General features: G+C 36.4%; 1 protein-coding gene across 1 annotated transcript; it reads right to left on the minus strand.

Moving 5' to 3' along the window:
* Positions 1 to 6,787: 6,787 nt before the first annotated feature.
* On the minus strand, positions 6,788 to 12,168 carry LOC139742649 (uncharacterized). The gene is made up of 4 exons (XM_071653176.1): positions 12,100 to 12,168; positions 10,017 to 10,194; positions 8,854 to 9,041; positions 6,788 to 7,872 (listed from the first exon to the last, which is right to left on the minus strand). Exons 2-4 carry the CDS (start codon positions 10,169 to 10,171, stop codon positions 7,811 to 7,813), a joined length of 405 nt encoding a protein of 134 aa, XP_071509277.1. The 5' UTR covers positions 10,172 to 10,194; positions 12,100 to 12,168; the 3' UTR covers positions 6,788 to 7,810.
* Between the last annotated feature and the right edge of the window lie 5,962 nt (positions 12,169 to 18,130).

Below are 18,130 nucleotides of genomic sequence, written 5' to 3' on the forward strand. Positions count from 1 at the left end.
ATTTTTTCTTTTTTGACAATCGATTTGATGATCGCCCCGACACTGTACAGGCATACTAACCTAGAAACATTGAACTGCTCATTACTTGATTATGAGACTATTCTGAAGCACATAATTTTCACACAACAATAGATATATAATGTACTTTTAAATGAATCCCACAAGGATTGGAACAATCATCCCCCAGTATGTGCTTTCCCACTTATTTTCACTGATAAGTTACTAGCCATCCCCTTTAAGAAGGTACGTTGAATCGGTTACAGCTCGTTATTCCGAAGGCTCTTCAGTCCGAAGATTCGTTATTCCGAAGGTTCGTTTTTCCGAATTTCATTTTCGGAGTAACAAATCTTCGGAATAACGAACCTTCGGAATAACGCCACAAATGTTCGAATTAAAGAACCCTTTTTCATTTTTGGATTAACGAACCTCTAGGTATAGGGAATTTGTGTGTTTCGGATAAACGAACCTTCGGAATAACGAACAGCACCCCGTTGAATCATGGACCTACAACAGTTCATGAATGAAGCATCGTGGCACACAGTTGAGTTTATTTCAAAGAGCAATTTATACGAGAGGTGTTTGGGAGCGATTTTCTCTCTTCGAGCTTCAGATTCTAAGTCTTCTCTGCATCACATCATATACATCATACCTTGAATGATACGTATTGATTATACACTTGTAACCAAAGAAGCCATGATAGACGATAGAGGACACTCTATCATCTTTGGTTGTAACATATATTTTACCGCGCAAGTTGTTTGTAACTAACGTGGAATTGAATCAGGTTGAACATATAAAATTACTTGGTCTTTATATTGATTGTAAGTTGACATGGAAAGCTCATGTTGATTCTTTGCGTAAATTACTGTCAAAAAAATGTAGGTGTTATGTATAAGTTAAAACAATATTTTCCTAAGCATGTTCTGCATTCATTGCATTCTACTCTTTTATTGCCTTATATAGGTTAAGGAATACTGGCATGGGGAAACTGCTGTACAACTAGACTTAATTCTTCATGATTGATACAGAAAAGAGCTATACGGATAATTAACTTCGCTACATTTCTGGAACACACCAATGCCTTATTCTTTTTCTGTAGAACACTTAAGATCCAGGATTCATATTATTTCAATATCGGATCATTTATGTATCAGGTAAACTCAGGTGGTCTACCTGATGTGTTTTCTTCGATATGTGTTAAAATTACTGAAGTTCATTCTTACCCTACTAGACAAAAAGATTCTTTTCATCTTTCTCCTGTACGGACCGTATCTGCTTTAAAAACAATAACTACTACAGGACTGTAGTACATTTTGGAATGAGTTGGACAGAGAAATAATCCAATCTCAGTCTCTTAATTCTTTTAAGCACAAACTTAAACTTGTTTTTCTGAATTCATACTTATAGCTATTCTTCAATCCTTCTCAACATTCTCTATTCATACTTCGCATTACTGTTGTTATCGATTATGTAACATGTGCCTCGCTCGTGATTTCCTATTATCTCCTGAACCTCCTTGCTGCATATTTTGTATTTCTGATATTGTGCACTCTATCTGACTTGTACCTCGCTCGGGTGATCACGCAACTCTCAAGAAGTCTTGTGCCGCGGACATCGTTTTCTTTGTATTGTTTTTCTATTTTATTCTTCGACGTTTAATTTCCCCAATTCACAAATTGTCATTCCTTCAATTGCATAAGTAAGAATTAATCTCACATCCGCATCTGGGAATCTACACCCTACAAGCAATGCTTCTATGTAGATTCCACATATTTCACATGTTATATTGTCTTAAAAGATGTACTTGACAATTCATCCATGCTTTTGTATTCTTATGTTTATGGTTTATGTATTTGTTGAAATGTGGAATATGGAACAATAAAACAAACAAACATATATAGGGCTCACACATGTAAATATAATGGAATATCCCTGACCGCATCGCAAAATCGTACCAAAGATACTAAAATAAATGAAGAAAAAATAATTACAAATCAGAAAAGGCAGTTTGGCAACCCCCCCCCCCCCCCCCCAAAAAAAAACCCAAAAACAACTTAAACAAACAAACAAACAAACAAACAAACTGAAAAAACATGGTAGATGTTGAGTACAAATTCCTCTACAAGCTGCATTTTGGCGTTTGAACACTGTTGAAGGTGAAAGCTTTTCCCATGGAATTTGAAGAAACTATATTTGATTGGGTGCATGCACAGAAAATATGTGATTTTTTTTTTAGTAAAAAGAACTCGTAGTATGGCTTTTCGAACACTTGGACAGCGTTTGAGCTGAAGAACCCCCCCCCCCCCCTTGAAAATTGGTTGAGTGAAAGGGTATACCACACTTTTTCAGGTTACCAGCTATTCTACAGATTTTTTTTAGATTTGAATTTTACCACTCGTCTCTATGGGGAATAATTCACCCTATAATAAATGGATGAATGGGGGTGGAGTCTTTACGGTGCTTGAAAGGAAAGAGGAGTTTCCATTGGGTAAAACTTTGGTTGTTATAGAAGCAAAGGAGGGATTAGTTTAAGAAGGAGGTGGAACTCTTGGATTTGGATTAAAAAACAATTCTAAGTACTGAGTATACTCTCTGAGGGAGGGGAGGATGTTTGCGTTTGACTAAACTTTGTCATAAATTAGATGGCACTAGACGTCGCTTGATGTTTGTTACTCGAGGGATGATGAAGGTCGGGGACTCGGTGGAGGTCGAGAGTATATTGGTAGGGGCCATTGACTGGAATCATTGTGGAAGGGTCACCATATTACAGTGGGAGGGGTAGCGACAACTTTGTATGTCATTACACAACAATAGAAAGCAATGGAAAATTATTGTCTGTCGTTGAAAGATGAGAGTGTTAGGTCATGCGAATAAGGCTATGATCAACGGTTGTCGGACGCGTGATTTTCGATGTAATTCTCTAAATACAGTAATTCATGAACATTTATATATATATATATATATAAACACACTGCACCTGGACAAGCGTGCGTGCACACACACTCACCATTGCTCACACACAACAAATTATACTCAAGTACAATTGTACTCAAGTACAATAAACTCATTCTTTATTGGCGAAATAATGCATTACTAGATTATTTCTTGATTCTTCGTTATATTGGAGCCAATACGTGAATTCGCGACATGTTTGGATATATATATATATATATATATATATATATATATATGGAATGTGTGTCTGTTTGTCTGTCTGTCTGTATCCTGTATGTTCATGTATATGTAGGTGTGTGACCGGAAGGAAAAAGAGGGGCATGGTTCCTCTCCCAAAAAAAAGGAAACTTCCGGATAATTTTCAGATTTTAGCATATCATGAATGCCTATGAACTAACCGTGTGAACTGGGTACTGAGTTTCAGAATGTATAGTGATGGGGATGAGGAATAAAATGTTTTCAAAATTCTTTACCAACCACAATGAACAAGACTGATGATACAACAACTTCACGTTAAAAAAAGCATGATTGTGTGCTCAGCTAGGGAGCAGAACAATTGAAAAAAAGCATGCATAAATTCTACAAAGATGAACTTCATGACCAAGTGGTGTTGTGATGCAATTGCATCATTCATTCATTCGTTCATTCATTCATTCATTCATTCTTTCTTTCTTTCATTCATTCATTCATTCATTCATTCATTTTTATTATTCATTCATTTTTATTATTTATTCATTTTATTACTCATTCATTCATTCATTCATTCATTCATTTTCATCGCTATACATTGCTGGAAAATGTGTCTCCTATGTCATCATCCTTGTTTAGTGGAGCATGTCTTTAAGATTTTTAAGGTTTTCAAGAGTATTCCTTTATCTTCTCTAGGACCACACCAAATTTCACAAATCTCTAAGTGGCACTATCGATTTTAGCACTACATGTGAAATGTTATGAAATCGTCTGGAATGTCCCTTTAAAAGAGTTTAGAATTCTTTATGGAATATTTCAGAAACTGTCAATAAAACCAGAATTCACTGCCCTAGGTCCCATTCTAATTTTGTCCCTCTCATCTTTGGAAAATTGTGATCAAGTAGTTTATAATAGGGGTGATTAGTGACAACACGTCCCTTGTAGGGTATTTCAAACGCATTGTTGGAGTTTTGAACAAAATCAAAGTTTATAGATTAATTCTGTTCAGTCGGCATGCTGTAATTTTTTTCTTTCTTTTTTCTTTCTTTTCCCCTTCCCAATTATTTTTCAGATGTCAGTTGACATCGGTTCGTTTTATTTTGTTTTATATTGCTGTCTTGTGTATTTTCTGACGGTCCCATATCGTACAAGCTTTGCTTCTTAGTGGGACCCTCCATTTCCATCCTCATCCTTATTTAACTTGTATTATACGTTTTAAATATGTATGTATTAACAAAGATATAATTCCGGGTTTTTTTTCATCTGCTACTCATTTTCATATGTACTTTGTTAAATCACATTTTGCAATCATTACAAATATCCTGTACATATGCAATGTATATAATTTCTTTGCTTATTTGATGGAAGTGAAAATAAATCCGAATTTTTAATCTTGAATCTAAGTAAGTTGTTAAATTCCTTGCACTGGATGGAAGGGATGTACTGAAATGAACTAAAGTTTAATCAAAAGAGAGTCAGCGTATAGGTTTTCAAGGAATAAATACCGTATATCATAGTATCAACCATCTATTGAGGATGCTCTTTTGAGTTCTGCATTTGATTAAAAAAAGTAATAACATGGAGCCGGATATCTGACATTATTTCGAACGATGCCAAGAAACTTGAGCATTGCTTTTTGGGACTCCAAAAACATGGATTTCCATGGTTCCTTCCTGATTGATATATATTACATATATTACATAGAGCTTGCTTCCAAAAGGCGCTATATATATCCATCATTTTCAATGGATTTAGCGCCTTTTGGAAGAAATCTCTTCATATATACATACATATCTAAAGGTAGTAATTTTGGGAGGGATGACTTTTACTGACCCAGGACAACATTGTCAAACCTACACACACACACACACACACACACACACACACACAGTCACACATACACACACTCACTGTTTATTCGTACACGGGGTATAATTAATTTACTTATTCATTCATTTTTTGATATTCATTTATTCTTTCATTTATTTACCTGTAGCATTCAGGGCTGAGGGGCCTACGTCACAACAGAGCCCTGTGACGTTAAAATACATCGCATGATAAAAGGTTTCAGCAGTAGAATCAACACAACAATGAACCCAAAATTATGAGATACTAAATTGAAATAGACAGAGCAATGACACGTATATTGCAGGGACCAGAAGAAGAAAAAAAAGAACAATCAAACTTTAAAAATGTTATAAGCATAAGATCATTGGATAAAATGTAATCATATATATATATATATTGTATATATATATATATATACGGTGCAAATATAAAGTAGCTTAGAATCCAAAGACAGCAAAATAAGACACTGATTAAAACAAACATAAATAAATATGTACGTAACGCCACGTTAAAAAACAACAACTACGTATCATACACGAAACACAAAACAACAGTAACGCCTCACACTACTAATTTCAAGCTAATAGTGTACATTATATGACAAAGCGAGGTTCAGCATAAGATAAGAAGAAACAATTAAGTTACTATTTTTAAAAGCATGAATTAGATATCGAAATTACGAACTCCACTGTTTGACAGTGTTCAGAATCTGTGAATATTGAATATTTACTGGTATATAGTGTGTTAAAAGGCGAGCATGCGAAATGGAAAAGGATAGTGTTCTTATTATCAAACTTCGATTTCGAAATATAAAGGGGATCACTCAAAGCATCATTGCCTGATTGCAAATGCACTGCAAAAAGTCGGGTGTTAAATTTGAAACACCGAACTGGTGTTAAATTTCTTGTGCTCAATTGTAGTGTTAAATGAACGCCTCCGGGTGTCACTTCAAAATATAAAACTTTTTTTTTTTTAAGATAGGTAATTAGTTACTGTTCTTGTTGATTTTGAAATTCAACAAAACGAGCATGAACTTTCTGATAAGGTTATACTTGATTAAATTTTTTTTTTTACACATTTACACCACAGTAACTCCAGTTGTTGTGGTCTCCTGTTGACATTGGGATGGAGTTGCACCATTGACACTAACACCAGCAATATCAAATCAACACCATGTATAGTGTCATTGTTGCATTAACACCAGCGCAGTGTCAAAAAATATCACCAGCACAGTATCAAATTAACACCACAAAATGCCAGGTGAACACTTTTCAACACAATCACAATGTACTTTCTACACCAGCTGTCGGTGCGGTCCTCTATTGACACTCGACCGACGTTAGTTTTTTACACCCATGGTGTTAAATCTAACACCGATCTTTCGCATTGTGGCGATAAGAAACAGTGTAGTCCAGACTAGTCTAGACGCAAGCCCATTCCTGATTTTATAAGGTGCATCAGATTCCTGAAAATTGATTCTTTTTTTCAACTGTCTGTCATCTAGGTCATTAGGTGAGGCGCATCAAAACATCTTTTGATCTGTCCAAATCAGCGTTTAGCACTTGGGAGAACTTATTGGACTTTTCTTGATTTTTGCACTAACAGAATTGAGATATCTTCTACTTCAATTTGCCAGTATTTCTTCGTTTGGCGAGATTATGTTGGTATTGATGGCTGCAAATTCAACTGTTGTTGGTTATTCACAGCTGACAAAAAAAAATAGTGTTTTAAATAAAATGTACAATCAAAAATCTCACTTTTCAAAAACTTACTAAGAGCATTCGATTGTAAAAGTCTTTCAGCTAACATAATTCAACTTTCTTTTTTTGTTATTAATGAAGTGATTTCAATCGTAACATAATCATAATACCACATACATGACATCATTCGGGTTTTTTTTTTTACATTCATTACGTAGGCCTACATGATCTACTGATGTATTTTGAAACTAAGAGTTCATTCACAGTCAGTACATTTCAAGGTGATACATAAAACATTAAAAGAAAATCGGACAATATGGTAAGTATACGCCATATTACACCTAAATATTGGCATTTCATGCACTTACATTATCTTTACATAGATTGCATGTACTCATGCATGTATATATTACACACACACACACACATTATTATATATCAAATAGAGCTACATGTAAAGTAGATCTCCGTTTTCGGTTATCACTAGTGATTGGTATTTATCGTAAACATTAGATTTTCATGAAATTATTTTGTACTCGCGTGTATATGGAATGAGCAATAGACATTCACTCATCATCCTCTATTCACAGGTATTTACTAAACTATGCGTATAGAACATTTACAACTTCCCCTTGTTGGTGCAATAAGAAATTATGGCTTGTGATTAAAAAACAACAACAATCTATGATCTTACATGGTAGTCAGTATCATCGTCAAAGGAAGATGAACATTCGATCCTCCCATCACAAACCCACAATAGTCCCACATGCAAGAAATTGTCCAATAAAAGAAAATATCTTAAGCGGCATACAAGAGAATAATTTATGTCATTGACTCTAAACCGTTTCCCATAAGATTATGATGATAAAAACCTGACTTTTCTTTAAATACGCATTCTTCCGACAGAGTACATTTCCCCTCTACAATCAACTCCACCAGTAAACAGCAAGTGTTATCGAAGGATGAAAAAAACAAACGGATGCACATGACATTCAAAGAACTAATTTTGCGCGCAGTTATACCGTTCCAGTGTCAAGCTGTAGTCTTTCGCTGACAAGAGTTCAGCCGTCTCTTCCACATTGATGTTGTCACTCGCTTCCTGACAGTCATAATTATCTTTACTCGCGAATCACTCTCACTGGTACTTCAGCGAACTCTGTAAAGGAGATCATCTCGTCACCTGCATGTTTAACAAATAGTAAGTGAAACTACTTGTTAGATTTTTCTTCTAATATAAGAATAAGAATTAAAAAACAGTGTTTAAACTAACATGTGGATTACATGATTTTTTTTAATAACGTACAGCATACCCGTTGTATAACTATACATCCTTTATTCAAATAAGTTGAACAAAACATTAACATTTTCAGATCCCTCATTGAGTCATATGCGTTAAGAGTAAGACAGGGGACTTCTGTGGGAGTGAAGAGACTGAGCTAAGTATAAAGTAAAACGATACGTTGTTTAATTATTCAAGTTGCACAACAAAAAAGATAAACTGTACTTTTTTCACGATTTTCTCGTTTACTGATCAAATTAGTTTTAAACCTAATATCGGAGTCAAGACAGGGAAGGAGAGAGAGAGAGGGAGCGAAAAAAAAAAAGCCATACCTTAATAGTAACCATCGGGAATCTTTAAGTGCAGAAATAAATTTTGGTCGAGCCGACCCTATAGGGCTCACACCCATAAATACAATGGAATGTCCCAGACCCCTTCACAAATTCGTACCAAAGATACCAAAATAAATTAAGAAAAAAATTGATTAAAAATCAATGATGTAGTTTGGCAAAAAAACTGAATAGCTGTAGATATTGAGTATGAATTCCTCTACAAATTGCATTTTGGTTGGAAGATGAAAGCTTTTCTGGTGGAATTTGAGGGGACTATATTTCATTGGGTACGTGTACGGAAAATGGGTGATTTTTTGAGTGACAAGAACTCGAAGTCTGGCTTTGCGGACCCCTGGACAGAGTTTGAACTGATTTATCCACCCTGAGAATTTGATGGATGAAAGGGTATATCTAACTTATCCAGGTAAGTGAAGCTGAAACACCTCATTTCTCCCAGCTATTTTACAGAATTTTTTGAAATTTGATTTTTAACACACATCCCTATGGGGAAATATTTATGGGTGTGAGCCCTATACTCGTTGGAACTTACCGTCTGTGTCATGGTCGGTAATTAAAGCCCAGAAGTCACTCAGTGTGCCGCCCTCTAACGACCACTCTACAACACCAACGACGTCATTGTTGTCAAGATCGATTCGTGAGAAGACCTCTTCCCGTTCAATTTCATCAATAGGGGGCGGTGTGACATCAAGAGCTTCATCTTGCACCGACCGACGTTGACTGAAAAATACAGGACAAGCGGATGACAGGATTAATCAGGGGAGCCAATCATTCAGTCTTTGGGGACAAACCTAAATCATTTTGCCCTTCACCCCAAGTAAATTTCAGGGATGTGACAAACAGAAATGATAGTACTGTGATACACCATGTTGACTGGTCGACATGATTATACCAACATTGTAAACGAACGTATGCCACCAATGCTTGTGCAGATGCTTCATTTATTTTCCAAACATTTTCCAAGGAAAAGTGCACCAGATTTGTTTTCAATCGTAAAGAAGTAAAAGATCATTCATTTGCTCCCATCCTCCTCCACTAAGAATGCAAAAGCACCCTTGTATGGGAAGGCGGTACCCCCTCCCACATCCTCTCCCCACTCAGTTCACCTCCACAGACTTATGGGTCCGAATTCACGAATGTGGTACAATCTTGTCCTTGGTTTAAACCATGGACAAAGACCATTGGGCGCCAAGTTCGCATGGAATATTTCGTTCCGAAATCAGTCATTTCGTCAACGAAATGATTTTGTAACGAAATGACAACATTTCGTAACGAAATATTTCATGCGACACTTGGCGCCCCATGGTCTTTATTCATGGTTTAAACCAAGGACAAGATTGTACCACATTCGTGAATTCGGGCCAATGAATTCAAAATGTCAAAATATTCCAACAAATCAAAAAGCACTCGCGCAACCTGGTGACACTATTGACATACAATGTAATCATCAAACCGTGATCTACAGCCATTTACAATACCCCCCGAGTTATTACAATACAGTTGTATTATCATTTTCAAATATTGAAAGAGATAAATAAGTGAGCATCAGATTGTTAACTGCCAATTCTGAAAATGCATACTTTTGTACACTGTATTTTAGTACATAGACATTATACATACAATCAAGACCACACAATCTATTTTCATGTTGTGGTGATGTAGGGCTATCCTGAACCTGCAGGGCCCTGAACTTACCGATTGGTAGACCTGGTTCTTCCTCGTACTTCTACATGGCCGTCCCGGTATGTTGGAGAGCTCTCCTCCTGCGATGTACAGGCTTCCGAGCAGGCAATGGCTCCAATGACAAGGAGCAGAAGTGTGACGTAACAAAGGTTGCTATGCATATTCATGATCAATTTCCCAGGAAAAATGCCTGCATCCGTAAGAAACGTAAGAAGGGATATCAATATGATTATTATGATGTCTAGAGTAATATTCTATCATCGTGCAACCTAAATGTTCACTGAGGAAGAGAATTTTATCATTTTAGCTTCATAATGCCCTCTTAATTTACCACTTTCGGTATTAAGTATCAGTAATGCGATAATGCTGACAGGTCATAAGTCATAAACCAAAATGTTTTATTTGTTTCTTTGTTTGTTTTATTTATTTAAACACGGGTTAAAATACTTGCACTCAGCCGTTAGGCTGTTTTTCAGCAAGTCCGTATGATATACAGAAAAAACATGATGTGGTTCAATCAACGTCTAAGATAATACATACACAATAATCATTACAACGAAACAAAAAGATGAGAGAAAGATTTTTTTAAATGCGTATATAAACAACACTCTTTGCAGAATCAAATACAAATACAGCAACTCGCAGGAAAAAAAATCTCCGAAAGAAGAGAAATCAAAACAAAAATTATTGCTCAGAAATAGAAAAAACTTATAAATCAAACAAGAAAACAGAATCGATATCCTTCAGAAATTGTGCTAACTTGTACAATGTTCTCGTGTGGCTTCGGATAATTGGTTGAATAATTGAGCTGCATGCTATACAAATAGTGCTTGGTTTTTGGTTTTGGTAACAATACTTTAAATGTCGAGTTCCTGATATTGTAATTAGATACTTTTATGTTAACTTGGTAAGTCAGAAAATCAGGTGAGGTTATTGTGTCAGCACTGAGATTCGTCCATCGGTATTAGTCCACACTCTCTTCACCTTCTCATGCTTCCTCGCCATGTAGAGCAGGTTGCTCCTCTCTTGTGTCAGATCCTCGTGGATGTAAACATTGGAGCCTCTCAGTTTCTGCCTTGCAGTGTACACTAGTCTTGTTGGCGCACGTTATACCTAGCAAACTTGACGATGATGGGCTTCGGAGTAGGAATTTCGTCGTCTGCGATGCCGCGTCCAGGTTAATATTACCTTTCTCTTCTGTCGTACGCAAGAGGCGGGATACGATGAGATCGATCCAAGTCCGCCGGCTGGATGTCGACGTCCAGTTTCTCGCGAATGATCTTGATGATGACATCATCAGTTTGTTCCTAGCCGTTCTCTGCAACACCGTGGAATCGTAGGCAGTTCCTCCTGCTCATGTTCTTCCAAGGCACTCTGGTATGAAGAGAGCTTCTTTTCCAGCTCTTCTACTTTGGCTTCGAGGGCGACAAGTTTGTCGAAGTCCAAATGGAAGTCCACGTTGATGGTGTTGTAGACGTCGTTGTTGACATTTTCTACAATGGTTATCGACATGGCCTGTACAATGAGAATACCTCTTCGGACAAAAGAGCGTCCCGAATTCTTCTCTGCGAGGTAATTGGGTTTTCATTGTCCTCATTCGCGCCATTCAGCTCTGTGATGAGGGAATCGCTTGGGTGGTCAGCTGACATGTTCTCCACATCTTTCGGGGAAGTGTCCGAAATTGCCCCGGCTTCACTCTCGAGGGCTTTAGCTTGTTGACCGATGGGTTGCTTGCTGTTCTTGGTGACAAGTTTGTCCGGAGGATTTCTTCTCCTTTTTCGAGTTTCCATGGTCAGATACAGTCCCTCTCGTATAACAGGCACAAGTGAAATACTTGGATAAGATATATAACTGTGGCAAATAGATTCAAAGCTCTGGAAAGATCGATATATCCACAAATTCAGGACACAGTTTCAGAGCACAGCTTCAGTATCAACACACTTGTTCATTACACTTTCAGCTCTTATTATGAGGATCATAACAGTGCTCTCTGTGTCTCATGTTGTAGCCATCATTTTATTCATCTAAAGTGTCGCTAAAAATTGATTTGAAAAGCCTGCCACTTAAAACAAAAATGAAGAAAAAAAAAACTTACCGTGCAAAGTCAGTTTGCAGTTTGATCCTCTTGCGATGAGACCTCCACACTTTGATACATCAGCCAGTGGTGAATGGTACGTCGACTGATATTCTCGCCAATTTATGCACCCGCAGAGAGGAAGCGCATGCGCATGTTTGGAAACGCGGGAGTTGTGTATCGATTTCCCTTCTTTTTGCATCAGTCTAACGAAACGAAATAGGTTTTCCCCCGGCATATAATTTTATTCAAACGCGTTTGGGACTTTCACTTTCTCTTCGCGGAATTGACAGAAAATTGGAACATCCTTTCCATTATGACCTTTATTGCGAAAGTGAACACAAAATTATGGCACGTGAATAATCTCTAAAGAAGAGCTAAAGTTATATTCATAATGATGTAGAACATGCTTTTCTGATTTGCGTTTTATAGTAAAACTAAATCATTTTTTCGTATAGGAGCGGCAAAGGTAGAGTTTAGTGCTACTTCTATACTACGAAGATGGTCAGAGCATCACACCGCCGCATTGGGGAAATGCAATTAGCAGTGAGCTGCAGAGTTGAAGCAGCGCAAAAAAAAATTATGAAAAGATATTTTTCAATGGACCGAATCCGCGACTGAAATCTTCAATGGTCAATATACTTCGTTAAACTTGAAAATATATCTTCGCATGACTATTCCTAATATAGCTATCGCAAAGATGCAACCCACTGAGATCGATGCGGCCCATTCTATACTCGTAAGCAGCAGACTGTACAAACATGAACACATTGCCCTTATCCTTGAAGAACTATAACTTGATCATCGTTACCTACAGGACAAAATCATCATTGCAAAATTATCCCTAATAATTTCGAAAGCTTACGATGCATAATGTCTCAGCAACACATATTGAACAATGACCCTTTCATGTCCTGTACATGCCTCCAAGATCTCAAATGTTAGCACGAAATACTGATATTTTGATTCATAAGTGATATTTTTGCCAATTTTATACACACTAAGATAAGAGTAAATAATTGAAATTACCTATCATTACATATGTTGATATACCAAAATTGATTTAATTAGCTTTGTCGTGGATAAAATAAATCAAGCATAACTATGTAAAATGAGTTTAAGGTCTTATCAAGCAAGCAGTAATGGTTATCTATTAATATGAGTGGTTGTTAAAAGTGGTGTTCAACACAAGATAAATGTTTAATATAGGCACACTCATCAGAAGGACACAACTATGTTTGAATCTCCTTTTTTCATTTTGTCCTGATGATGATTTGTTGTTCATCGTCAGGACTGACATTGGTGGACATTGGTGGCAAACTATTAAAAGGACTATATAGTATCAATATTAATGGTATTCCAATTTATACTACCATGATGAAGGCTTCTATGTAGGAGACTGAGTAAGAAAGAATCAGAAACCATTAGTATGCCTCTTAAAGCGAGGTATCATGTTTGCAATGCAAACGCCTTGATGAAATAATTTCATTTTAATAATTTTGGTTGGTATGGGGAGTCAGATTTTAACTTTTTTTTCGAGATTATTAGAAACTACTTATATGAAATATTAAAGATCATTCGATTCTGAGAAGAGTTATGAAAATCGGTTTTGACATGGCTGAGATACATGCTGAATAAGAAAACAAAGGTTATGAGGTTCGTTGTTCCTTTACTAGAGGTTTGTTAATCCGAACATTTGTGGCATTATTCCGAAGGTTCGTAATTCCGGAAATTTGAAGACGGTGCGTGTTAGCGAACGTTGTAAAATGAACCTTACTTCATTATCAGATTAAGGAACCTTCGGATCAACAATTCTTCTCATCGTCGGATTAACGAACCTTCGGAATAATGAACCTGTGAATGTAACTGTAACTTCGTAACCGAGCAGTAACCGAAGGAAGATGCGCATGAAAAATCTATTGAAGTGGGTTCGCTTCACCAATTAGGGGTAAATTTTATGCACTCTCCCAGCATAATTTCTGTACGCTGCTGGCATATATCATGTGCAGTCTGTCTTTCATGTCATAAAATTAAAAGGAAAATTAATCCGTTCCTTACTGGAACCTGGTGGCCTGTGTAATGAGTCAATGGAGATTTAAGAATTCAGAATGGAAAGGGTTAACATGACGTCATGACTTCATAAGAGCACCAAGATTCACCTGATCCAAAAGCTACACAGTATTTTGAGCATTATGCATGATGGAGTTCTCATCAGAACTTGAAAAAAAGGGGGAAAAAGAAGATAAATCCGTTTTCACTTGTACTCGCTGTTTTGATTATTGTACCGTAAGAAGAATTATTGTTTCGTTTTTTAGTACAATTAACCTGTGTTTCCGTATCCTGCATGTTCATGTGATCGGTTGAGGGGAGGAGAAACAGAAAGACGGGAAAAGGGGGAAGGGCCAAGAGCTTGGCAAATCGATCGATTTCTGGTACAGCCAAAAGTGCAGAGAAGAACATCCTTTTTTATTATTTCAAAAATACTTTTCTCAGAATCAAGTGTGGAAAGAATCATGAACAAGTATGTCTTTTCTATCAATGCACATGTTTCCCTTATCAAGTAAGAAAGAATATAGGTTATGTAGGGAGAAGGATGGTTTTATTCCTGGAATATGTTTTCTCACCAAATCAAGAGGCGAATTTCGAGGCTCATTTCCGGGGCCATTTTAAATGACGCGAACACCTGGTTTCTTTCACTTTGGCATTCCCCAATGTAAGCAACCACTTGGTGAATTAAAGGACCCTTCTTGTTTGTGCATCTCGTAGGGTATCACATTCTTTTGGAACCCAAGTCCAGAACACACTCAACTGGCAGGAGTTTTGTACACACCGCAGTCAGAGTCTGGAACAACTTACCACAAGACATTGTAGGCATGATTAGTGACAGAGGGTCTCAGTCATTCAAGTGTCGCGTCCACAACCACCTTCTGCAGATATTTGTCAGGGCCCACTCTTTTTTCTTTTTGTCATTATTCTTCTCTTAAGCTGCTGTGAACCCTTGATTAGGCCATGAGGTTGTCATGTATAGTGCACAGCATTGTATGCATTATCTTGATACTATAGAGCCACGCCTAATGGACTATAGTTCACAATAGCATGTTATATTTTAAAAAAAAATGTTGTTGGTAGATGACTATATTCATTATTTATATGTGTTGGTGAGATAATGTGTTATCATACTAATCATATCATTGGTTTACGCATTGTCAAAACTATTCGTTTCGCTGCCAGATAGGTTGTACATGCATTGAAACGTCAACAAGGAACCTACGTAACCATGCAGGTATGCCATGCATCAGGGCTGTGAGAATGTCAGATATTTGAAGACAATGGTTTCCGACTTTGGGTACTCACTTTTATCAAGGTCATTATTAGGTATGGATGTGAATACAAACAATTTGATATTAACTAGGTTTCGGTAGTCACGTTAAGATAGGTATGTTCAATTCAATTCAAATTATTTTATTTCCATATAAAGTAATACAAAGTAATATACACAACGCTTACATGAGTAGGCCTACATAATCATTATTTTAAGGAACTTTGAATCACATAAGTTTCAACAAAACATGTTCGAAACATAATACTATAAAGAATTGAATAATCTTAAGCACATGAATTGACAAAAGAGTTTGTAATATGTATAGATGAAACGATAAGATAGCAGTCCGTATACATACTCATGCAATCCGAACAACAACAACAAAATCCACGCGCGCGTAACAGAATTTGAAGTTTGTTACCCCCCCCCCCCCCCCCCAACGCCCCCGCCCCATGACTGTCGACGTCCAATACAGAGTGCACCGCGAAGACCAAACACCAATAACGAAAAAAAAAAAATAGAAATCCGGCAAAGTACTGAACAGATAATGATACTCTAAGACCTGATAGAACTTCAAGCAAAAACCCGAATAAATTTGAAATGTAATAATATGAAAAATTCTTTTAAACAAAACGCAATGATTTCGTCAAAACAAATCTTCACAAGATTTTTGCTTTCTCAATACTCAGCACTCCGTAGTCTCTCATATGATTTGAAGTTTTTACTTTCTCTTCTACAGATTCCGCCGTTGCCCATAAATTAAAAAAAAAAAGCCAATTTCTATACTGTATAAGATTAAGAAAAATTTGCATGTGTGGTTGCTTCATGAAAGTTGTCTATCTATATTATTGGCCTGCTGTCATAGTTCTCAGAACTTGACATAAACATAAGCACATGTACACACGCACACTCACACACTTTTTTTAAAGATTCTTTATTCGAATTTCGTTCAATTCCATATCACAAAATTCACGTTCACAGAAACAAAAACATTATACAAAGACAAACTGCATTATACACAAACATTGTGCAAAATAATGTCAAACTTACATTGTGACTCGTTTTTTAATCAGAGAAAGGAAATCCGTTTTGTTGTTGTTGGGTTTTTTTTTGGACACACATAATATTATATTCTCGTAGAATGCCAGCAAAAAACGGGAACATGATAGTTTGCTCAAAACAACTGGGCATATTCCATTGTTTCTCAAAAGAACAAAAAGAAATCGAGGCCATTTGCGAGAACACACATGCACGCACATGCACACGCTCACATCACACACAGACACACACACACACACACACACACACAGACACACACACACACACACACACACACACACACACACACACATAATCTAAGAGGCCGTCTTTCAGCAGCAATGATTTTGGATTTCATAATTTCATCAATTTTGTCTTTATTCACAGTGAATTGTGATTTTGTGATTATATAGTATTGACATAGGCTGTACTTTGTAATATTTACATGACGAGTATGAATGTTTCAATATTTTGATCTGCAATTATTGTTGGTTATGCAGCAGCTACTGCCAATTTCGATTGTGATAAGCCATGGATCTGATAAGAACACGAATTCATATGTAAATCATCAAACAATTAGTAATTAAGAAGGAGTATTGGAGTACACAACTGCCTTCTTTTCAGCTACTTGTTGTGTGTTCTTTGAATGATATCTTCAACAGTATCACCATGTCTCATCGTGCAAAGCCCTTCGAAGAATATACACCATCAAACATTTGGCTAAATGCTTTCATACTTCTTTTGTTATGAACGGAGTGACTTCATTTGCAATATCATCATACAAATCAGTAGATATGAAAACAATCATCTGTACATGTTCTTTCATTTTAATGGTAGTAATGATCACATACTTTCACCATAAAAGGTATAAATTATTGCCAATGACAAACACAGTATCGCCACAACTTTCATAGCCAAACGACAGAATATGAAATCTAAGTAATATTGTCCACAATCATGTTTTTTTTTTGGTCATGTCTATGGCTATTACGCTATCAGGTCAATGATTTCTGGTCTTGATGCAGAAAGAAATGTATGACATAAAACATAAATTCACATTTACTCGTACATCACTTAGAATATCTATACCTACGAAAAAAAAAATCACAGGCCAGAAAACTAAACTAAAAAAGTCAGAACCGAGATTGGGAATCCATCCGTGTAAGTATTCACGGTCACGATTCCCAACCAAAACTGATTTCTTGTGGTGTTCCACAGGGTTCCTTGTTAGGCCCACTTCTTTTTATTTTATATATTAATGATATCCAGAACTCCTCTAAGATTCTCTCCTTCGTTTGCTTTGCAGATGATACAAATTTGTTCTTCTCTCATCAAAATCCTGATGCGCTTATAAACATAATAAATAAAGAACTTGTTTCTGTCCAATCTTGGATTTTTGCGAACAAATTATCCTTAAACATTGATAAAACTCAGTATATGTTATTCAGTAATTCGCTACCTGTGTTACCTCTCTCTGTCAAGATAAACAACATTGATCTGTCACAGGTCAACAATACAAAATTTTTGGGTCTTCATATCGATAGTGATTTATCTTGGAGAACCCATGTTAATTATGTAAGCAGAATTATTGCTAGAAATACCGGGGTTCTTAACAAACTTAGCTATTATTTTCCAAGTAATATTCTACAGAGCATATATTCAACTTTGATATCTCCCTATCTCAACTATGGG

The sequence above is a fragment of the Diadema antillarum genome, unplaced genomic scaffold, assembly GCF_040938485.1.
Source record: "Diadema antillarum isolate AM-2024a unplaced genomic scaffold, OU_Dant_1.0 seq00001011_RagTag, whole genome shotgun sequence".
NCBI lineage: Eukaryota > Metazoa > Echinodermata > Echinoidea > Diadematoida > Diadematidae > Diadema > Diadema antillarum.